Source organism: Globicephala melas, chromosome 7 (assembly GCF_963455315.2).
Source record: "Globicephala melas chromosome 7, mGloMel1.2, whole genome shotgun sequence".
NCBI lineage: Eukaryota > Metazoa > Chordata > Mammalia > Artiodactyla > Delphinidae > Globicephala > Globicephala melas.
In genome coordinates, this window is record NC_083320.1 from 59324056 (window position 1) to 59339875 (window position 15820).

Sequence of the window (15820 nt, forward strand, 5' to 3'; positions counted from 1 at the left end):
CCGATTTGGCCTTGCTACCTCTCTGGCCCCATTTCCTGTCTCTTCCCCCCCTCACTCACTCCACTCCAGCCACAACGGCCTCCCTGCTCTTCCCCAACACACCAGGCGTGCTCCCACCTGGCATCTGCATGTTCCCTCTGCGTGGACTGTTTTATCCCCGTGTAAGCAGATGGCTTCATCGCTTACTCCAGGCATTTACTCAAATACCACCTTCTCAACGAGGCCTACCTGACCAGCCCATGTAAACTGGCAACACTAGCCCCATACTGGCGCTCCTGATGCCCCGTACTCTGCTCTCTGTTTTTCCTCACTTTTTTAATATAAACTTTTCATTTTGGAATAATTTTAGATTTACAGAGAAGTTGGAAAGATAATGCAGATCATTCCTCTCACCCAGCTTCCCTTAATTTTAACATATTGCGTCACCAGGGTCCCTGTATCAGAACTAAGAAACCATTACTGGTACATTACTATTAACTAAACTCCAGACTTTATCTAGATTTCACCATTTTTAACACTGATGTCTTTTTTTTTTTTTTCTGTTCTAGAATCCAGTGCAAGATACTACATTATGTTTGGTCATCATGCCTCAATCTCTTCTGGACTGTGACAGTTTCTCAGTCTTTCTTGGTTTCTTAAGACCTTAATAACCTTGAGGAGTACTGGCCAGGTATTTTGTAGAATGTCCAACATTTTGGGTTTATCTGATATTTTCCTCACGACTAGAATGGGGTTATGGGTTTGGGGGGAAGAGGACCACAGAGGTGAAGTGGTTTTCTCATCACATCATATTGGGGTTATGGGCTAGCAGCATGGCTTAACACTAACGATATTAACCCATGTCACTTGGTTAAGGTAGTGTTTGGCACCTTTGTTGATTGTAAAGTTACTGATTTTTTCTTTTCTATACTCTAATTTTTGGAAGTGAGTCACTAAGTTCAGCCCATATTTAAGAGGCATGAGGGTCTTTATAATGTTTTAATATACCCTTCAGTTAGTTGTTTCATTTCCCACATTTGAAGGCAAAGCTCTATAAGGACATGAATTTTGTCTATTTTTTTGTAAGTTTTTTGTCTATTTATTTTATTACTGATGTGGCTCCAGTATCTAGAACAGTGCCTGGCATGTAATAAATATCCAATATTTTTTGGATGACAGAACACAGAAAAGGAGATTTCCTACTAATCTGTGTAGGTCACAGTCTCCTACAGCATCAATTGTGCATCTGCCCACCTAGAAAGGTATGTCCCAGGAAGAAAAATCACATATGTCATTTACTCTGAGGTGTTACTAACATGTTTCTTTTCTCAGTGGTATTTGCAGTGTTATTAGGGTAAACAATCTTAAAGAATGAAATTACAATGCTAAAATTTGAGGCATCAGCAATAGGATTAAATAGAGAATATATGTAAACGGCTTGGAATAGAGGCTGTCAAAGACAGGAACTCAGGAAATGTTAATTTGCTTATATATCCTTACCCTACATTCAGGTCTGGGAGATTTGGGGGGTATAGAAGGTCTTCCTTGGAATCTCAAAAACATGCTTATTCTACCTGCTAATAATCTTAAATAGTTTTTGAAAAAAGGTAGAGTATAAATTTTTAATGCTCCACACCCCCAAATCCAGTTAATATTAATGTCTTGATCTCTTACTAGATCTGTTCTTGGTCTGATCTGCACTTACAGTAAGTCTAACTGGAATCAGAATTTCCCACATATCCTCCCTGTTCTGAGACCAGTACCCTGGCCTTAGCCACAGTTCCCAAGTTTTTCCCAAAGAAGAATGCAGGTTACACGTAGAGGCCTTATTTTGAGGTTAAGAAATTATCCTGAGTTTTTTTAAATTTATTTGGTTGCACCCGGTCTTAGCTGCGGCAGGCGGGCTCCTTAGTTGCAGCTCACGGGCTCCTTAGTTGCAGCTCACGGGCTCCTTAGTTGCAGCCAGTGGGCTCCTTAGTTGTGGCTCGCCAGCTCCTTAGTTGTAGCTTGCCGGCTCCCTAGTCATGGCATGTGAACTCTTAGTTGCAGCATGCACGCGGGATCCAATTCCCCGAGCAGGGATTGAACCTGGGTCCCCCGCATTGGGAGCTCGGAATCTTAACCACTGTGTCACCAGGGAAGTCCCTATCCTGAGATTTTTTAAGGGAAAAAAGTTCTCCACTTTCATAACTTTAAAGATTTGGTCAGCAGCTAATTAGTTTAGTAGAAGTTAGTTTAGATGTTAACCAAACTATGTATTATATTTTAAAATACCCACCCAATGATTAAAATAAAATGAATACATACTTAAGATAGGCTCTACGACTATAGTCCCAATAACAGAAACAATTGTTTCCCACTAAAGGATGCACTATTCTGCATGTTTTTAAAATGTAGTGAGTTAAATGGATTTTGTTCATTAATTACTTAATATAATCTGTCTTCAAAAGCAGATCGGCCATGTAGTCCCCTCCTTCTTGAGCAGAGCCTGCACAAACACTCACCAGACATTTCCATCCTTAACAGTGTATCTGCTGTAATGTAGCTAATTTTACCAAGTGCTATTCTCCTAAATGGTATCAGGGGTAGAAGTCATATTTTCAAGTCATTAAGACTCCAACGGTCTCATTTCATTTAGGACACCTTAATTTTTCTCAGGTCATGAATCATGAACATCAGATATTAACACTGCTAAGAAAAAGCATCTTGGATTCCTTTCTTGGAAACATGTTAAAAAAAACAAACCAGGGCTTCCCTGGTGGCGCAGTGGTTGGGGGTCCGCCTGCCGGTGCAGGGGACGCGGGTTCGTGCCCCGGTCCGGGGGGGATCCCGTGTGCCACGGAGTGGCTGGGCCCGTGGGCCATGGCCACTGGGTCTGTGCGTCTGGAGCCTGTGCTCTGCAGCGGGAGAGGTCACAGCAGTGAGAGGCCCGTGTACCCCAAAAACAACAAACAAACAAAAAACAGGTAAGAACCATGGCCAGGAAAATCCTGCCTAACAGCCACAGAACAGAACCTTTCATTCAAAGACAAACTAATTTGTTAAGAGCTCAAAAGATCAGTCAAACGTGGAGAAGAAAAGGCTAGGAATGAAGTAGACTAGAAATGCAGACTGTTCTTTTCTGTAGATTCAGGAAGAGCAAAACCTTCCTGGAAAATCTTACAGAAGAAGAGAAAGTTGATATATGATTACTAGGTTTATTATTTTATTTACTCCCTATGCATTTATTGATTGCTTATGGTGGGCTGGGTACAATGCAGAGCTTAGAAAAAAAGATCAATCAGATACAAATCTTAAGTTCAAGAAGTAGACATATGGAAGGAAGAGGGTAAGATTTGTTCTGTATGGCCCCAGAAAAAGAGACCAGTATCCACAGCTGGAAGTTACATTATAAAGAACTTTCTAAGAATTAAACTGTTGCAAAATTGAACAGCCTGCAACTCACATGTCATCGATGGCAGCCTTCAAACAGAAACTGGTTGTCCTAACCAGGAGCAGGAATCAAGCACCAGTGAAAAAAAAATTGATAAGATGGTCTCTGTCTTAAGTACTTCCGTGAGAGTGACTTCCTGTCTTCACTAGAAAGCAGAGAAGAAAATTCTACACACCTTTTTAATACCCAAGTGACATAATTCTATTCTGAAGACAGAGAATTAATCATATCTACTTGAAAACTATCTGAAACACTCCCAGGTAGCTCTTCCTCTCCTCCAATTTTTCAGTTTTTTAATTGTTCTCTCCATATTAGGCTTTGTGTTTCTCAAAAATCCAATTCATGCTTCGTACTATTTTTCTTCTAGCAGCAAGAGCCTAGCTTTGTATAACACCAGTTAGTCAGGATATAACAGCCTTACTGGAATACATTCATTGGTTTGATTTCAGCACAATATTTAGAGGATGGCTGGAAAAATATTATTAACTAACTGAAATGTTTATTGCCTAATATACTGAGATCAATAATAACTTTAATGAAAAGCTGAAATAACTGTTGTAATATGTAATGTTACATATGGCAAATTGAAAACACCTCCACATGCAAGTAAGTATGTAATCTAACAAAGTTTTGAAAGGATTAAAAAATTTTTAAATGACTGAGAAGCAAAAATAAGAAGGATAGGGGCTTTTTCTTGAAAATAAAACACTATTACAGTCGCATAAGTGATCTGAAAATATCCTAGAATGATGTTTGTCTTAATGTAACTGCATTTCACATAACATGATAAGAAAATTATTTATAATTCAGGTAATTTTCTAAATTCCTCTTGGTCCCAGGGGAAGCCATTCCTACAGCTTTTCCTCAGCGTAAGGTTACCTCTCCACAAGGTTTGTGTTACCTTCAGATATATCAGTAGTATACGCTTACTCGTGTAATTTACATATTTGTTCAACATGTGTCCAATTTTCTTTTTAAAATTATTTATTTATTTTTGACTGCACTGGGTCTTCGTTGCTGCACGCAGGCTTTCTCTAGTTGCGGCAAGCACGGGCTACTCTTCGTTGCAGTGTGCAGGCTTCTCATTGCAGTGGCTTCTCTTGGTGTGGAGCATGGGCTTTAGGCGTGCAGGCTTCAGTAGTTGTGGCACAGGGGCTCAGTAGTTGTGGTGCACGGGCGTGTGGGATCTTCCCGGACCAGGGATCAAACCCGTGTCCCCTGCACTGGCAGGCGGATTCTCAACCACTGCGTCACCAGGGAAGTCCCTGTCCAATTTTCTCTATCTCTTTATAGCAGTTCACTTTGGGGTGTCTTATAAGCTCCCAGTAACAGAAATGTCTCACGGAAAAGAGCTGAGTGATGGATAGCTGTTTTATATATATACCTTTGGAGTGGTGACTACATTAATGATCAAATAAAATGATCCATTATTTTAAACTGCTTATTCTCTAATTCAAAGTAATGATTTATGTATGTAGTAAAAAATCAAAGCATGGCATAGTGAAATGCTTAAAATTCCTTAAGTGGAAATGGCATGCCGGTCTAAAAAAGGTACAAAAGCAAAGGAATTTATAAAAATCAAACCAATAACTAAGAGTACTATGTAGCTATAGTATTTTTTTTAAATTATTTTATTTATTTTTGGCTGCGTTGGGTCTTCTCTGCTGCATGAGGGCTTTCTCTAGCTGTGGTGAGTGGGGGCTACTCTTTGTTGCAGAGCAGGGGCTCTAGGCATGCTGGTTTCAGTAGTTGTGGCACACAGGCTCAGCAGTTACGGCTTGAGGGCTCTAGAACACAGGCTCAGTAGCTGTGGTGCGCGGGCTTAGTTGCCCCGCGGCATGTGGGATCTTCCCAGCCCAGGGCTCGAATCTGTGTCCCCTGCATTGGCAGGTGGATTCTTCACCACTTCGCCACCAGGGAAGCCACTATGTAGCTGAATGCAAGTGGTACAGTGACACAGTTGACACAGTGAAGACAGGTGTGCTCTATCCTCTTCATAGCTCAAAGAGAGTAAATGAAGAAAATGTAGATACGTCCATACAGGATATCTTTCCTGGATGAGAATGAGAGGGACATCTACAGCGATACGATCCCAAGAATAAATACTTGACTCTGAGCAAGGCACAGTGCTAGGTGCTGCGAGACAGGTAAGAAGGGTGCTGTTTATATTAGCCAGGTTACTTAACCTCTCTGAGCCTTAGTTTCTGAGCCATCAAATGGAGATTATAATCTTGTAACACAACTGTGAAGAGGAAGAGGGCAAGGATGGAAAGCCCCTAACCAAGTGATCAGCTCACAGTGGTAGCTGTACTTGGTACAGTGATGATGACCAGGATGGTGACAGCATCAGCAACAAAGGCAATGGTTAATGGCTGTTTTTGCCCTCAGAGAGTTCTCACCAGGGATGCTGCATACACTTGCGTATACATGCTTGCCCTTCTGCATTCATGCTGAGCCTTGCCATGGATTTTTCCTGCAGACTGACCCCTTCTCAACATAGGTTCTAGGAACCAACAAATTGAAGTTTTCACAAAACATGACACTTATCTGCTATCCTGACTTTAGAGCATGGTTGTGAAGATATAACCGACAGTTAACAGTCACCCAAGTCTTCCTCTGTGTCAAGCACTCTTCTAGATATTTTATACGTGGTAAGTTCTCTAATCCTCTCGACAACCCTGTGATGGAGGTACTGTTATTAGCCCCACTTTTCGGATGAGAATACGTGGCATGTTCATGTGAAAAGTTAAGTGCCCTCCCTTACAGTACTTCTAGAGCCACGAGGCAGTTTTAATCGCATGTCAAATTAGCTGTATGGGTGCTAACTGGTATAAATTCAAAAGAAAAAGAGAAAAATTACGTTTGTGTGATCTGAGAACGTTTCACAGTGAAGGAAGAAATTAAAGCTGAAGAATGAGTAGGACCTGCTCAGGCAGAGAACAAAGGTATTACAGGTGAAGGAAAGAATGTGGACAAGGTTACAGAAATGGGAAAGCAGGATGGAAGCACAGCTGGACCCGGTTGGGGAGGGGGCGAGAAGGGAAGGTGGTTTCAGGTCAGAAAATGAAAGACAAAGCTGGAAAGTCAGGTGAGAACCCCAGTGGAAAAGGTTTGGAATCTCAGGGCATCTGCCTGAGGTTTCCCGTCTGTCGGCCATTCCTAAGTCTGCCTTGAGTTCATTATGCCCAGTGACATTGCCAAGCAGGGCCTGTGCACAGGTGGTCACCCGAGCACGGTGAATTTAAGGGTCTCGAAAGCCTCTAACAACAACAATCTCTCCACTACCAGTTTCACTAAGTACCTGCAATTCCAAACTGGAGTCAACATACTGATCGTCTGTATTTGACATGATTGGCTAGGTACAACCTAAACCTCCAATGAGCAATCAGAAACACCTGGGAAGCCTGTTGCAGCCCAGATCGCCAAGCCCCACACCCCAGAGTTTCCGACTCAGTAGGGGTGGGGTGAGGCCCAAGAATTTGCATTTCTAACAAATTTCCAAGTGACGCTTGATGCTACTGGTCCAGGGGCCACACTTTGAGAACCACTGACCTAAAAGAATAGAATGCGGAATGGGTAAATTCTGATTGCGGACAGAAAAATTCTGCATGGGGTTATCTTAAATAATAACTCACGTTCCTACAGTTAAAGCAAAGGTAATAATTCATTGATAAAAAGTCAGCTACAGAACTGCAAAGAAGAGAAAAAAGGGTCTCTCAAGAGTTAATAAAATGACAACAACATTAACTAGTCTTCTAGTGAAGCACTAATTGCTGACATGTTGATAAAGTCTGTATAATAAAAGCTCTCATTTTTAGTTTTGAGTTCTGTGTCAATTTCAAGATTGTATTTTCTGTCTCACACAGGTATCTACCCCTTTATATAAAAAGTTACTGAGAGTTCCTGTTCTTATGATCAGTTTTGATATTTTGATCCTCTCTCTTTACCTATAAATATTTATACTGTGGGAAAGTTTTGAAACTTGGATTTATCTGGCTTTCAACATTTCTACAACAATCAAATTTGGTAGGAAAATAGATTTTTTTAATAAAGGGAGTAGGGGGCTTCCCTGGTGGTGCAGTGGTTGAGAGTCCGCCTGTCGATGCAGGGGACACAGGTTCGTGACCCGGTCCAGGAGGATCCCACATGCCACGGAGCGGCTGGGCCCGTGAGCCATGGCTGCTGAGCCTGCGCGTCCAGAGCCTGTGCTCTGCAACGGGAGAGGCCACAACAGTGAGAGGCCCGCGTATCGCAAAAAAAAAAAAAAAAAAAAGGGGAGTGGGGCCTTGCAGAAGTCAAGGCAATTGAAGAAGGAGCCTCATATTTCACCTTTTGAGGATTCTGCTTCCTTTTCATTCTTTTGGGGAAATAAAAAGGAATCATGTTTCCTTCATATCTCATACTTAAATCCGGTTTCCTACCATCAGTTAAATATCAACAGATTTCAAGTTAACACAAATGCTTGCAGGTTTCCATCTCTCCGACAGAAAAAAGTACCAGGTACAGACATGCCTGGTTCATGCTGTGAAGCTGATGAACCACTCGTGTGGGGACTGCTCTCCTCTGGGTATGTGGTCGGAAAGAGGACACTGGGATCCACAGTGTCTTCCTCTGCCCTCGCCACTCCCTGCTTCAATTTCTGCCTAAGCAGTTTGGTTTGATCTCAGCTCACCTGGAATTTACCAAAAAGATACAATAATGGCTTCTTTTCTTCCCTTTGGTATATGCCCTTAAGACCATATTATTTTTTTCCTGTTGAAAACTTCTTTTCGTAACAAAAATAAATAGTGCTCTGTAAGTAAATCTGCAACCAACAAAAACAAGCTAAATTACCACTGAAAAACCTGTAGCACTGCTATGAGAAAGCAATGTAGAAGTAAACATTAAACATTTTGAAAGTACATATTGAGACTGAAAATGTGTGATTTGTGACAGACTAAAGAGGTTTATAAAACTTAATTCACTCGAACATCCTTAGAAAGTGACAAAGGTGGTCAGAGCTATGATTTTTTTGAGTTTTTTTCCTGTAAATATATGGGTTGCACTGTGTTTACATTTGTCAAAACTTAGTGATGCGTGTATTTCATTGTATGTAAATTTTACCTTAAAAGAAAACAGAACTGCCAACACATAATGAACTCTGGTAATGATATGCATGCTGAAGTATTTAAGGGGAAACTATTGACACCTGCAGCTTATCTTGCAATGCATCAAAATGGATTGATGGATGGAAGAATACATAGACATACATGTGATAAAGCAAGTATTTATGTTAATAACAGATCCTAGATGGCAGACATACAGATGTTCATTTTTACCCTTTCAACTTTTCTTCATGTTTGAAAAATTTCATAATAAAAGTGTTATGTTCTTAAAAAAGAAATATGAGATCATCATAGAAAAATATGAAAAACAACAGAAAGTATAAGAAAAAGAAAAACACCACACAGACACCTGGGATGATACTATATACCTTATTTTGTAACTTTTTTACCACTTAGCAATATATTATGAGCATTTTCCTAGCTCTTTAAGTATTCTTCCAAATGCAATGGAATTCCATTATACAGATGTAGCATAATTTTTTTCATCTTTGTTGACGTATAATTGACAAGTAGAATTGTAATATATTTAAAGTATACAACATGATGATGTCAATATACATACGTATATTGTGAAGGATTCCCAAGATCAAGTTAATTAACACAACCATCATCTTTCACATTTACTTTTTTGGGAGGGTGGTAAGATGTAGCATAATTTAAAAGATAATTTGTTGTAGGACACTTGAGTTGTTTCTAATTCTTCATTATTTATTTGAGATAAGCAACCTATTATAGCCTTCTTCCTGCATATCTCTGATTATTTCCTTAGGATAAAGTCCTAGAAGTAAGATTTCTGGCTCAAAGGAAGGAAACATTTTAATATTTTTGATATATTTTGCTAAACTCTTCTCCAAAACATGTATCAATTTACATTTCTAACAGGAGTGTATCACAGATCACAGCTATACAGATGTATATTAAAATTTTAATTAAATGCTCCCATAAATAAAATTTATCTATAACCATTCTTTCTCCCAGAAGAACAAAGGCTCTTTTTAAAAGAGTCTACAATAAGCAAACCTAGTACCCAAATCTTGGTTTCTAAATATCACACTCCCAAATCAGGTACCCGGAATCAGGGCTTCCTGAAGAAACACCTGACTCCAGGAATGGAACTAACTGAGACTGGAACATCTTTTTGTGCCAGGGAGTACGAAAAGGCTAAAAAAATGATGAAGAAGTATCAAAAAGACATAGGAGCCAAATTTAAGGGACTCCTACTTGCTAAATCGGGAACAATTTAAGCATGAAAGTGAATAACGATAGTAATGAACTATAACATTTTGAATTTGAAAAAGAATCTGTAAGTCTACAATGAAGCAATAAATAAATGAATGAGTGAATAAGTGAAAAGTAAGGAAACAAGGAAGAAAGGCTCTCATTTATGCTAGAACCTTTTGCTTCCTACACAGTAACTGTCACAATATTTGATTCGAACAAGAATCGTCAATGGATGCTAAAAACATTGGGCAGTGTTTGTTGAGGGAAGATATTTACATAACCTCAAAGTATCTACCAATAGCTTAATTATTAATTACAAAGAGAAAACAGGTATTTTACTGGGGAGATATTGAGTGAGTCCCTCTTAATCAAGGGTTCAAAATTAATATCACCTACAATGGGACAAACTGACATCGGAGGTCTTCCATTAAGACACACCAGGGGCACATGTCCTATATAACATTCTTACCAAAACTACATAACTTTAAACTAGGCAAGAGGGAGGGAAAATCAGATGAAGTCCAAATGAGGGACATTCTACAAAACTTTCCAGCACACTTCAAAAATGTCAAAGTGTAAAAGACAAAGAAAGGCAGAAAAACTGTTACAGATTAAAACAGACTAAGTAGATATATCACTAAATGCAGTATGTCAGTGGTCCCCAACCTTTCTGGCACCAGGGACCAGTTTCGTGGAAGACAATTTTTCCACAGACTGGGGATGGGGGGGAGTGGTGGGGGGTGGTTTCGGGATGATTCAAGCGCACTACGTTTATTGTGCACTTTATTTCTATTATTATTATATCAGTTCCACCTCAGACCATCAGGCATTAGATCCTGGAGGCTGGGGATCCCCCTGAAGTATGTGATCCTGGACTGGAACCTGGGTTGGGGAAAAAAATGCCATAAAAAGCCTTTACTGGGACAATTGGCAAAATTTGAAAATAGACTCGTACAATAGGTAAAAGTTTTGATAGTTGTATTACAGTTGTTGTGTTCTTGGGAGAAGCTAAAGTATTTAGGGATAAAGGAACATAGCATCTGCAATTTACTCTCATGTTCAGTAAAAACTAAAATATGTATGAATATATATAAATCAATAATATATAAAGAGAAAGCAAATGTTGCAAAATGTTAATTAGTTATGATTTTAGGGGAAGGATATGCTAGAGTTCATGGTACTATCCTTGTAGTTTTTCACTAGGTGTAAAAGTTTTTTAAAAATGAAGTTTTAATGTATATATATAACTGATTCATTTTGTTGTGAAGCTGAAACTAACATACCATTGTAAAGCAATTATGGTCCAATAAAGATGTTTAAAAAAAAAAAAAATGAAGTTTTACAAGATATGGAAGCAACCTAAGTGTCCATCAACAGATGAATGGATAAAGAAGATGTGGTATATGTACACAATGGAATACTACTCAGCCATAAAAAAGAATGAAAATCTTGCCATTTGCAACAACATGGACGGTCCTAGAGGGCATTATGCTTAGTGAAATAAGTCAGAGAAATCAAATACTGTTGCTATCACTTATATGTGGAATCTAAAAAATAAAACAAATGGATGAATATCAAAAAAATTAAGTTTTAAAGAACTACCAAGATTTTAAGTAAATGCCATTTTTCTTTCTTTTTTTCTAAATCAGAAAAGTAACATATACTCACTAAACTAGAGGTCTACGAATAAAGCAAAAATAAATAGCATTCCTCTATACCCTCACATAAGCAGAGTTAGAGTTTTGAATATATTTTCTCCACCTTTCACAAAACATATATTTAATCAGATATTAGGTCATTCTTTTTTTTTTTTTTTTTGCGGTACGCAGGCCTCTCACTGTTGTGGCCTCTCCCGTTGCAGAGCACAGGCTCTGGACGTGCAGGCTCAGCGGCCATGGCTCACGGGCCCAGCCACTCCCGGCATGTGGGATCTTCCCAGACCGGGGCACGAACCTGTGTCCCCTGCATCGGCAGGCGGACTCTCAACCACTGCGTCACCAGGGAAGCCCTTAGGTCATTCTTAAAGAGTTCCATGAGCGAGCTACCAACATATTAGTAAATGTTCCATCACTTTTAAAATTCATTGGCAAAAATGACCAAGTGACACAGGACTGAATCTATAAATTGGAAAAAATCCAGAGCTTATTACCTTTATCTTTTCACTGAGAAAACATCTAGCCACCAAGGCAATACATAGTTCATACAGTATAACAAACATTCACATAAGAAATGCATATTTCCTTTCCAATAACTGCCAACCCCTAGCCAAAATTATTTACATCTTAAACGCATGTCAAGTCAGTAAGTGTGGGGATGCTTTGCAATAACTTCCCATGTCTCTTTATCACAGACAGTCACTGATTAAATCAAGCTCCAAAGCTGACACTGAGTTTCTGTTTTTCCTACTTAGAAGTTTATGAGGTACGCTCCTGCGGTTTACTGTAATCAACTCCAATTCTGAACGATACTCAGGTTAAATATCTACACAAGAGCAGGATTTGGCAGTTTCCAGGTCCTGTTTTCACCCCTGTGCTTTCCTATGTCATTTTCCTGGCTTTGTCAAAGACAGTAAAAAAAGGTATTGGGTATGGATGGGGGTGGAGTGAATGGGTTGCAATTATTGTCTTCCTATCAAAATCTATTTCATGTCTCATAAAGTCTTTCTCACATCCAACAATCACACAAGAACATGTTCATTGTACTGAAGTTGCATGATGCTTAAAAAGATTAGCATACTTATACACTTCTTTGAACATAAATTTGATGGAACTAGTTTATTTTCTGTTCTTAGCTGGTCAGCTAGAGGTTTCAGAGTTAAAAACTGGAGAACAGGGGGTCTGATCTGGATTTCACCTACCCCTACTGGGGCAGCTTAACCTGTTTCTCAAAGCTGTATCTCCCAACCTACAGAATGGGTACAATAATGCTGGCCTGTAAAGGGCTTAAGAGTTCACTAGATAAAAAAACTAGGTTCAAGTCCAGAATAAGAAATGGTTTTATTATTTGGCTACTATTTTAAAAATTCGTTGATCAAGAAATGAGGGGAAGGAAACTTTTCCTACATAGTGCCCTTCGGTTTGGGGCACACATTGGCTTTAAAAGCTCTCACTTCTTAATGCTTTCCACAACCTACAGATACCCCAAGGCAGAGATATCTTAGTCTTTCTGACTTGGCTTCAACAATCGGAAACACAGATGGTGATTACACAGTCACACAGCAGTGCTGGGACGGAAGGCCACATAGTGCTTTCCACTTGGGTTTCCATCTCCAATCAATTGCTATGGTTCACTGGCAGCAGTCAGTGAAAAAAATGAAATCATTCAGGGAGATTAAAAGATGTTTATGGAAAAGTTCACTTCAAAAAGATATTGAAAAGAACAATAAGAAGCCAAAACAGGACATAAGTAGAAATGACCAAAGCAAACTCCAGAGGGTAACTATTAAAAGTTATCAATGCCCTGAGCCCCTGCAGGTCAGCTCCACAACTAGCTTTATTGTGGAGTTTAGGTACCCAACGGAATGTGGGGATGATGTGTCACTTTCCTAAGAAAGATAAAGGGCCTGTGTATAAGTTTTGGGCTTGACTAGGACCAGCACAAACCCCAGACTCTGAAAGTTAAGACCTTTTTCCCATTTTACAACTAGGCCAGCTCTCTGTCTAGCATCTTTATTAAACAAAGTCCATCACTTTGGGCTTCAAGTAGAGGTGAAATGCAAGAAGCTGGTATTGCTTATATTTCAGTAGAAAAATAATGCTTTTTGTTTTTCAAAAGACAACTCCTGAGGACCACAAATTAATGGACAGAAAATGGAAAGGGGATGAAAACTTTACACACTACTCTTTACTGACCCCTCCTGGCTGACCCAGGGAAAAGCCTGAAGCCTGGGAAGGCCTGAAAGCTCACCTCCCCTGGACAGCTCAGGGAACATTCGGTCTGTCACGCCATGGAAAGAAATCCTCTCAGTTCAGATGACCCCTAGTAAAATTCAACCCCCAGCACACGTGGCATTGGTTGCTATTTATGGAGCTCCCAGAATGGAAACTGGGAAACGGCCTCACGGATCAACCCCAAAGGCTCTGCTAGGTCCCTGGCAGCCTGAGACCTCTGACTCCAGGTTGAAAAGCTTACATAAGTGCTATCGTGCCCACTTCTGATAGCAGGAAAAGACCTTACCTCTTTCTCTATCTTGAGTAGCTTCTTTACAGCCACCTCCTTGTCCTGTGATATCCATTTGGCTCGATAGACACTCCCGAAACTTCCTCCACCGCAGTTTTCGAAAAACTGCAAGTCATCAAATTTAATTTGCACAAAGGAGGTACCGAGAGACGACATCTCATAATGACAAAGTATTATACTTCCACGAAATCTATAGAGGGAAAGGAAAAGAAAGTTGGATTAGAAACATATTAGAGTGAAACCTCTGTATTCCACTTTAGCTAATGTATACCGAGTCCTGCAGCACTTCCAGAAAGGGCCTGATGACTTAGGAGGAAGAAAAGCAAGAGTATAAGCAAATCAACATGAAAACACTTACCCTGGCAGCCCATGCAAAATTCAACAGCAACTTGTCCAGACTCTGAAACACAGCTGTCCGCAGAGAAATGGCTCAGATTCCCACGCCCCCACCGACAAAGCCTGCAGCACCACTTCCTGCACATCCCAAGCAGCTCTGCCTAAAGGCTACTGTGTCACCAGGTCTCCTTCCCCAAAGCCCCAACAAACGGGAAGCATGCCCTCAGCAGCAGGCTTGCACAGCTCTTCTGGCATCTGAGGCACGCCATCTCCCCGTGTTGTACTCACTTCACACAAAATATACATAACCTAAGCATCTGAGCATGCTGGCACAGGAGGGCCCAGATGCTGCAAACTGAACGCGCATTCAGTGTTGGGATTTCAAAAGCAAGCGGTCAGCTTCGGGATGGAAGAAGAGCTGGCCAAGTGTTTTGCAGAAGTGGCTCCCTGGATTGTATCCTGGAGCAGAACTTAATTAAAGAGCAGAAAATTTGCCCTTGATTACAAAATATATTACGTCATCCAGAGAACTCTGCCAAGAATGTTTTTTAAAAAATATTATGCTTGTTTCCAGAGGAACTGATTACCTCTCCCAGAGATTATTACAGTGATATTTTCTGCAGTCTAAGGAGTTTTACTATTCTCCAGGTAAGGGGTCATTCTTCACACCCTATACCAAACCACAGATTAGCAGGAAAAACAAAACAAAAACATACAAACAAGAAAACGAGGGTCTAAAGTTTTGAACTTGCATGAAAAGCAGATGGATAAAAAAGTTTGTATACATATTCTTCCCAAACTGTAAATCAGAATCTTATAATGAGGGAGCAAAAAGATGAATCCATATGTACAGGACATTCTACAAAACAACTCCCCTGGGGTCCTCATACTTGTCAATGTCATGAAAGATTAAAAAAAAAAAAGCAGAGAAACTTACAGCACACAGAGGACTTAAATATGATGACTAAATGCAATGCATAATCACTGACTAGATTCTGGATCCCCCCACCAAAACTACAGAAGTTATTAAGATTTTAGGGAAATCTGAATATTAACTATATATTAGATAATATTATTTTATCCGTGGCAAGTAATGGTATTTTGGTTTTGTAGAAGGATGTCCTTGCTCTTGAAAGATATACTGGGTGATGTATTAAAGTATGATACCTCCAAGTTAATTTAAAATGGTTCAATTCCCCCTCACCCTCCGAAAAAAGTGAATGGGTATAGAAAGGAAAGAGGCAAATGCAGCACAATGTTAAGAACTGGTGAATCTAGGTGAAAGTTATATGGGCGTTTTACTACTCTTTCCATTTTTCTGTGGAGTTTGATTATTTTCCAAAGAAAAGGGTGGAGGGAGGCAGTTTGCACCTATACAGATTGACAAAATTTCTTCTTAAACAACTTGCAGCTTTGCAGAGGGATGTACACAGTAAGCTCAGAGATCTTAACGTGCAGCCACCCCATTTTAGGAACATCAGGTCACTGAAGAATGCTGATTTCTTAACAGAAGCCAAACTCAGCTCTACTTTGGGAAGAAGGCAAGAGAGAGGATTGTTTATCCTCT

The 15820-nt window shown here is 39.9% G+C and overlaps 1 protein-coding gene across 4 annotated transcripts in view; it reads right to left on the minus strand.

Annotated features, from left to right (window-relative positions):
* The window catches only part of MAP3K20 (mitogen-activated protein kinase kinase kinase 20), a 172500-nt gene that overhangs the window by 145551 nt on the left and 11129 nt on the right, over nucleotides 1–15820 (minus strand). For 3 of the 4 annotated variants that reach the window (XM_060302237.2, XM_070045957.1, XM_030851860.3), the window contains exon 2: nucleotides 13915–14107. In XM_060302237.2, coding sequence (XP_060158220.1) covers nucleotides 13915–14073 — 159 coding nt within the window. In that variant the 5' untranslated portion in view covers nucleotides 14074–14107. Of the gene's footprint in view, nucleotides 1–13914; nucleotides 14108–14275; nucleotides 14366–15820 lie in introns of those variants that run through there. The other variant, XM_060302238.1, reaches the window with a different exon arrangement.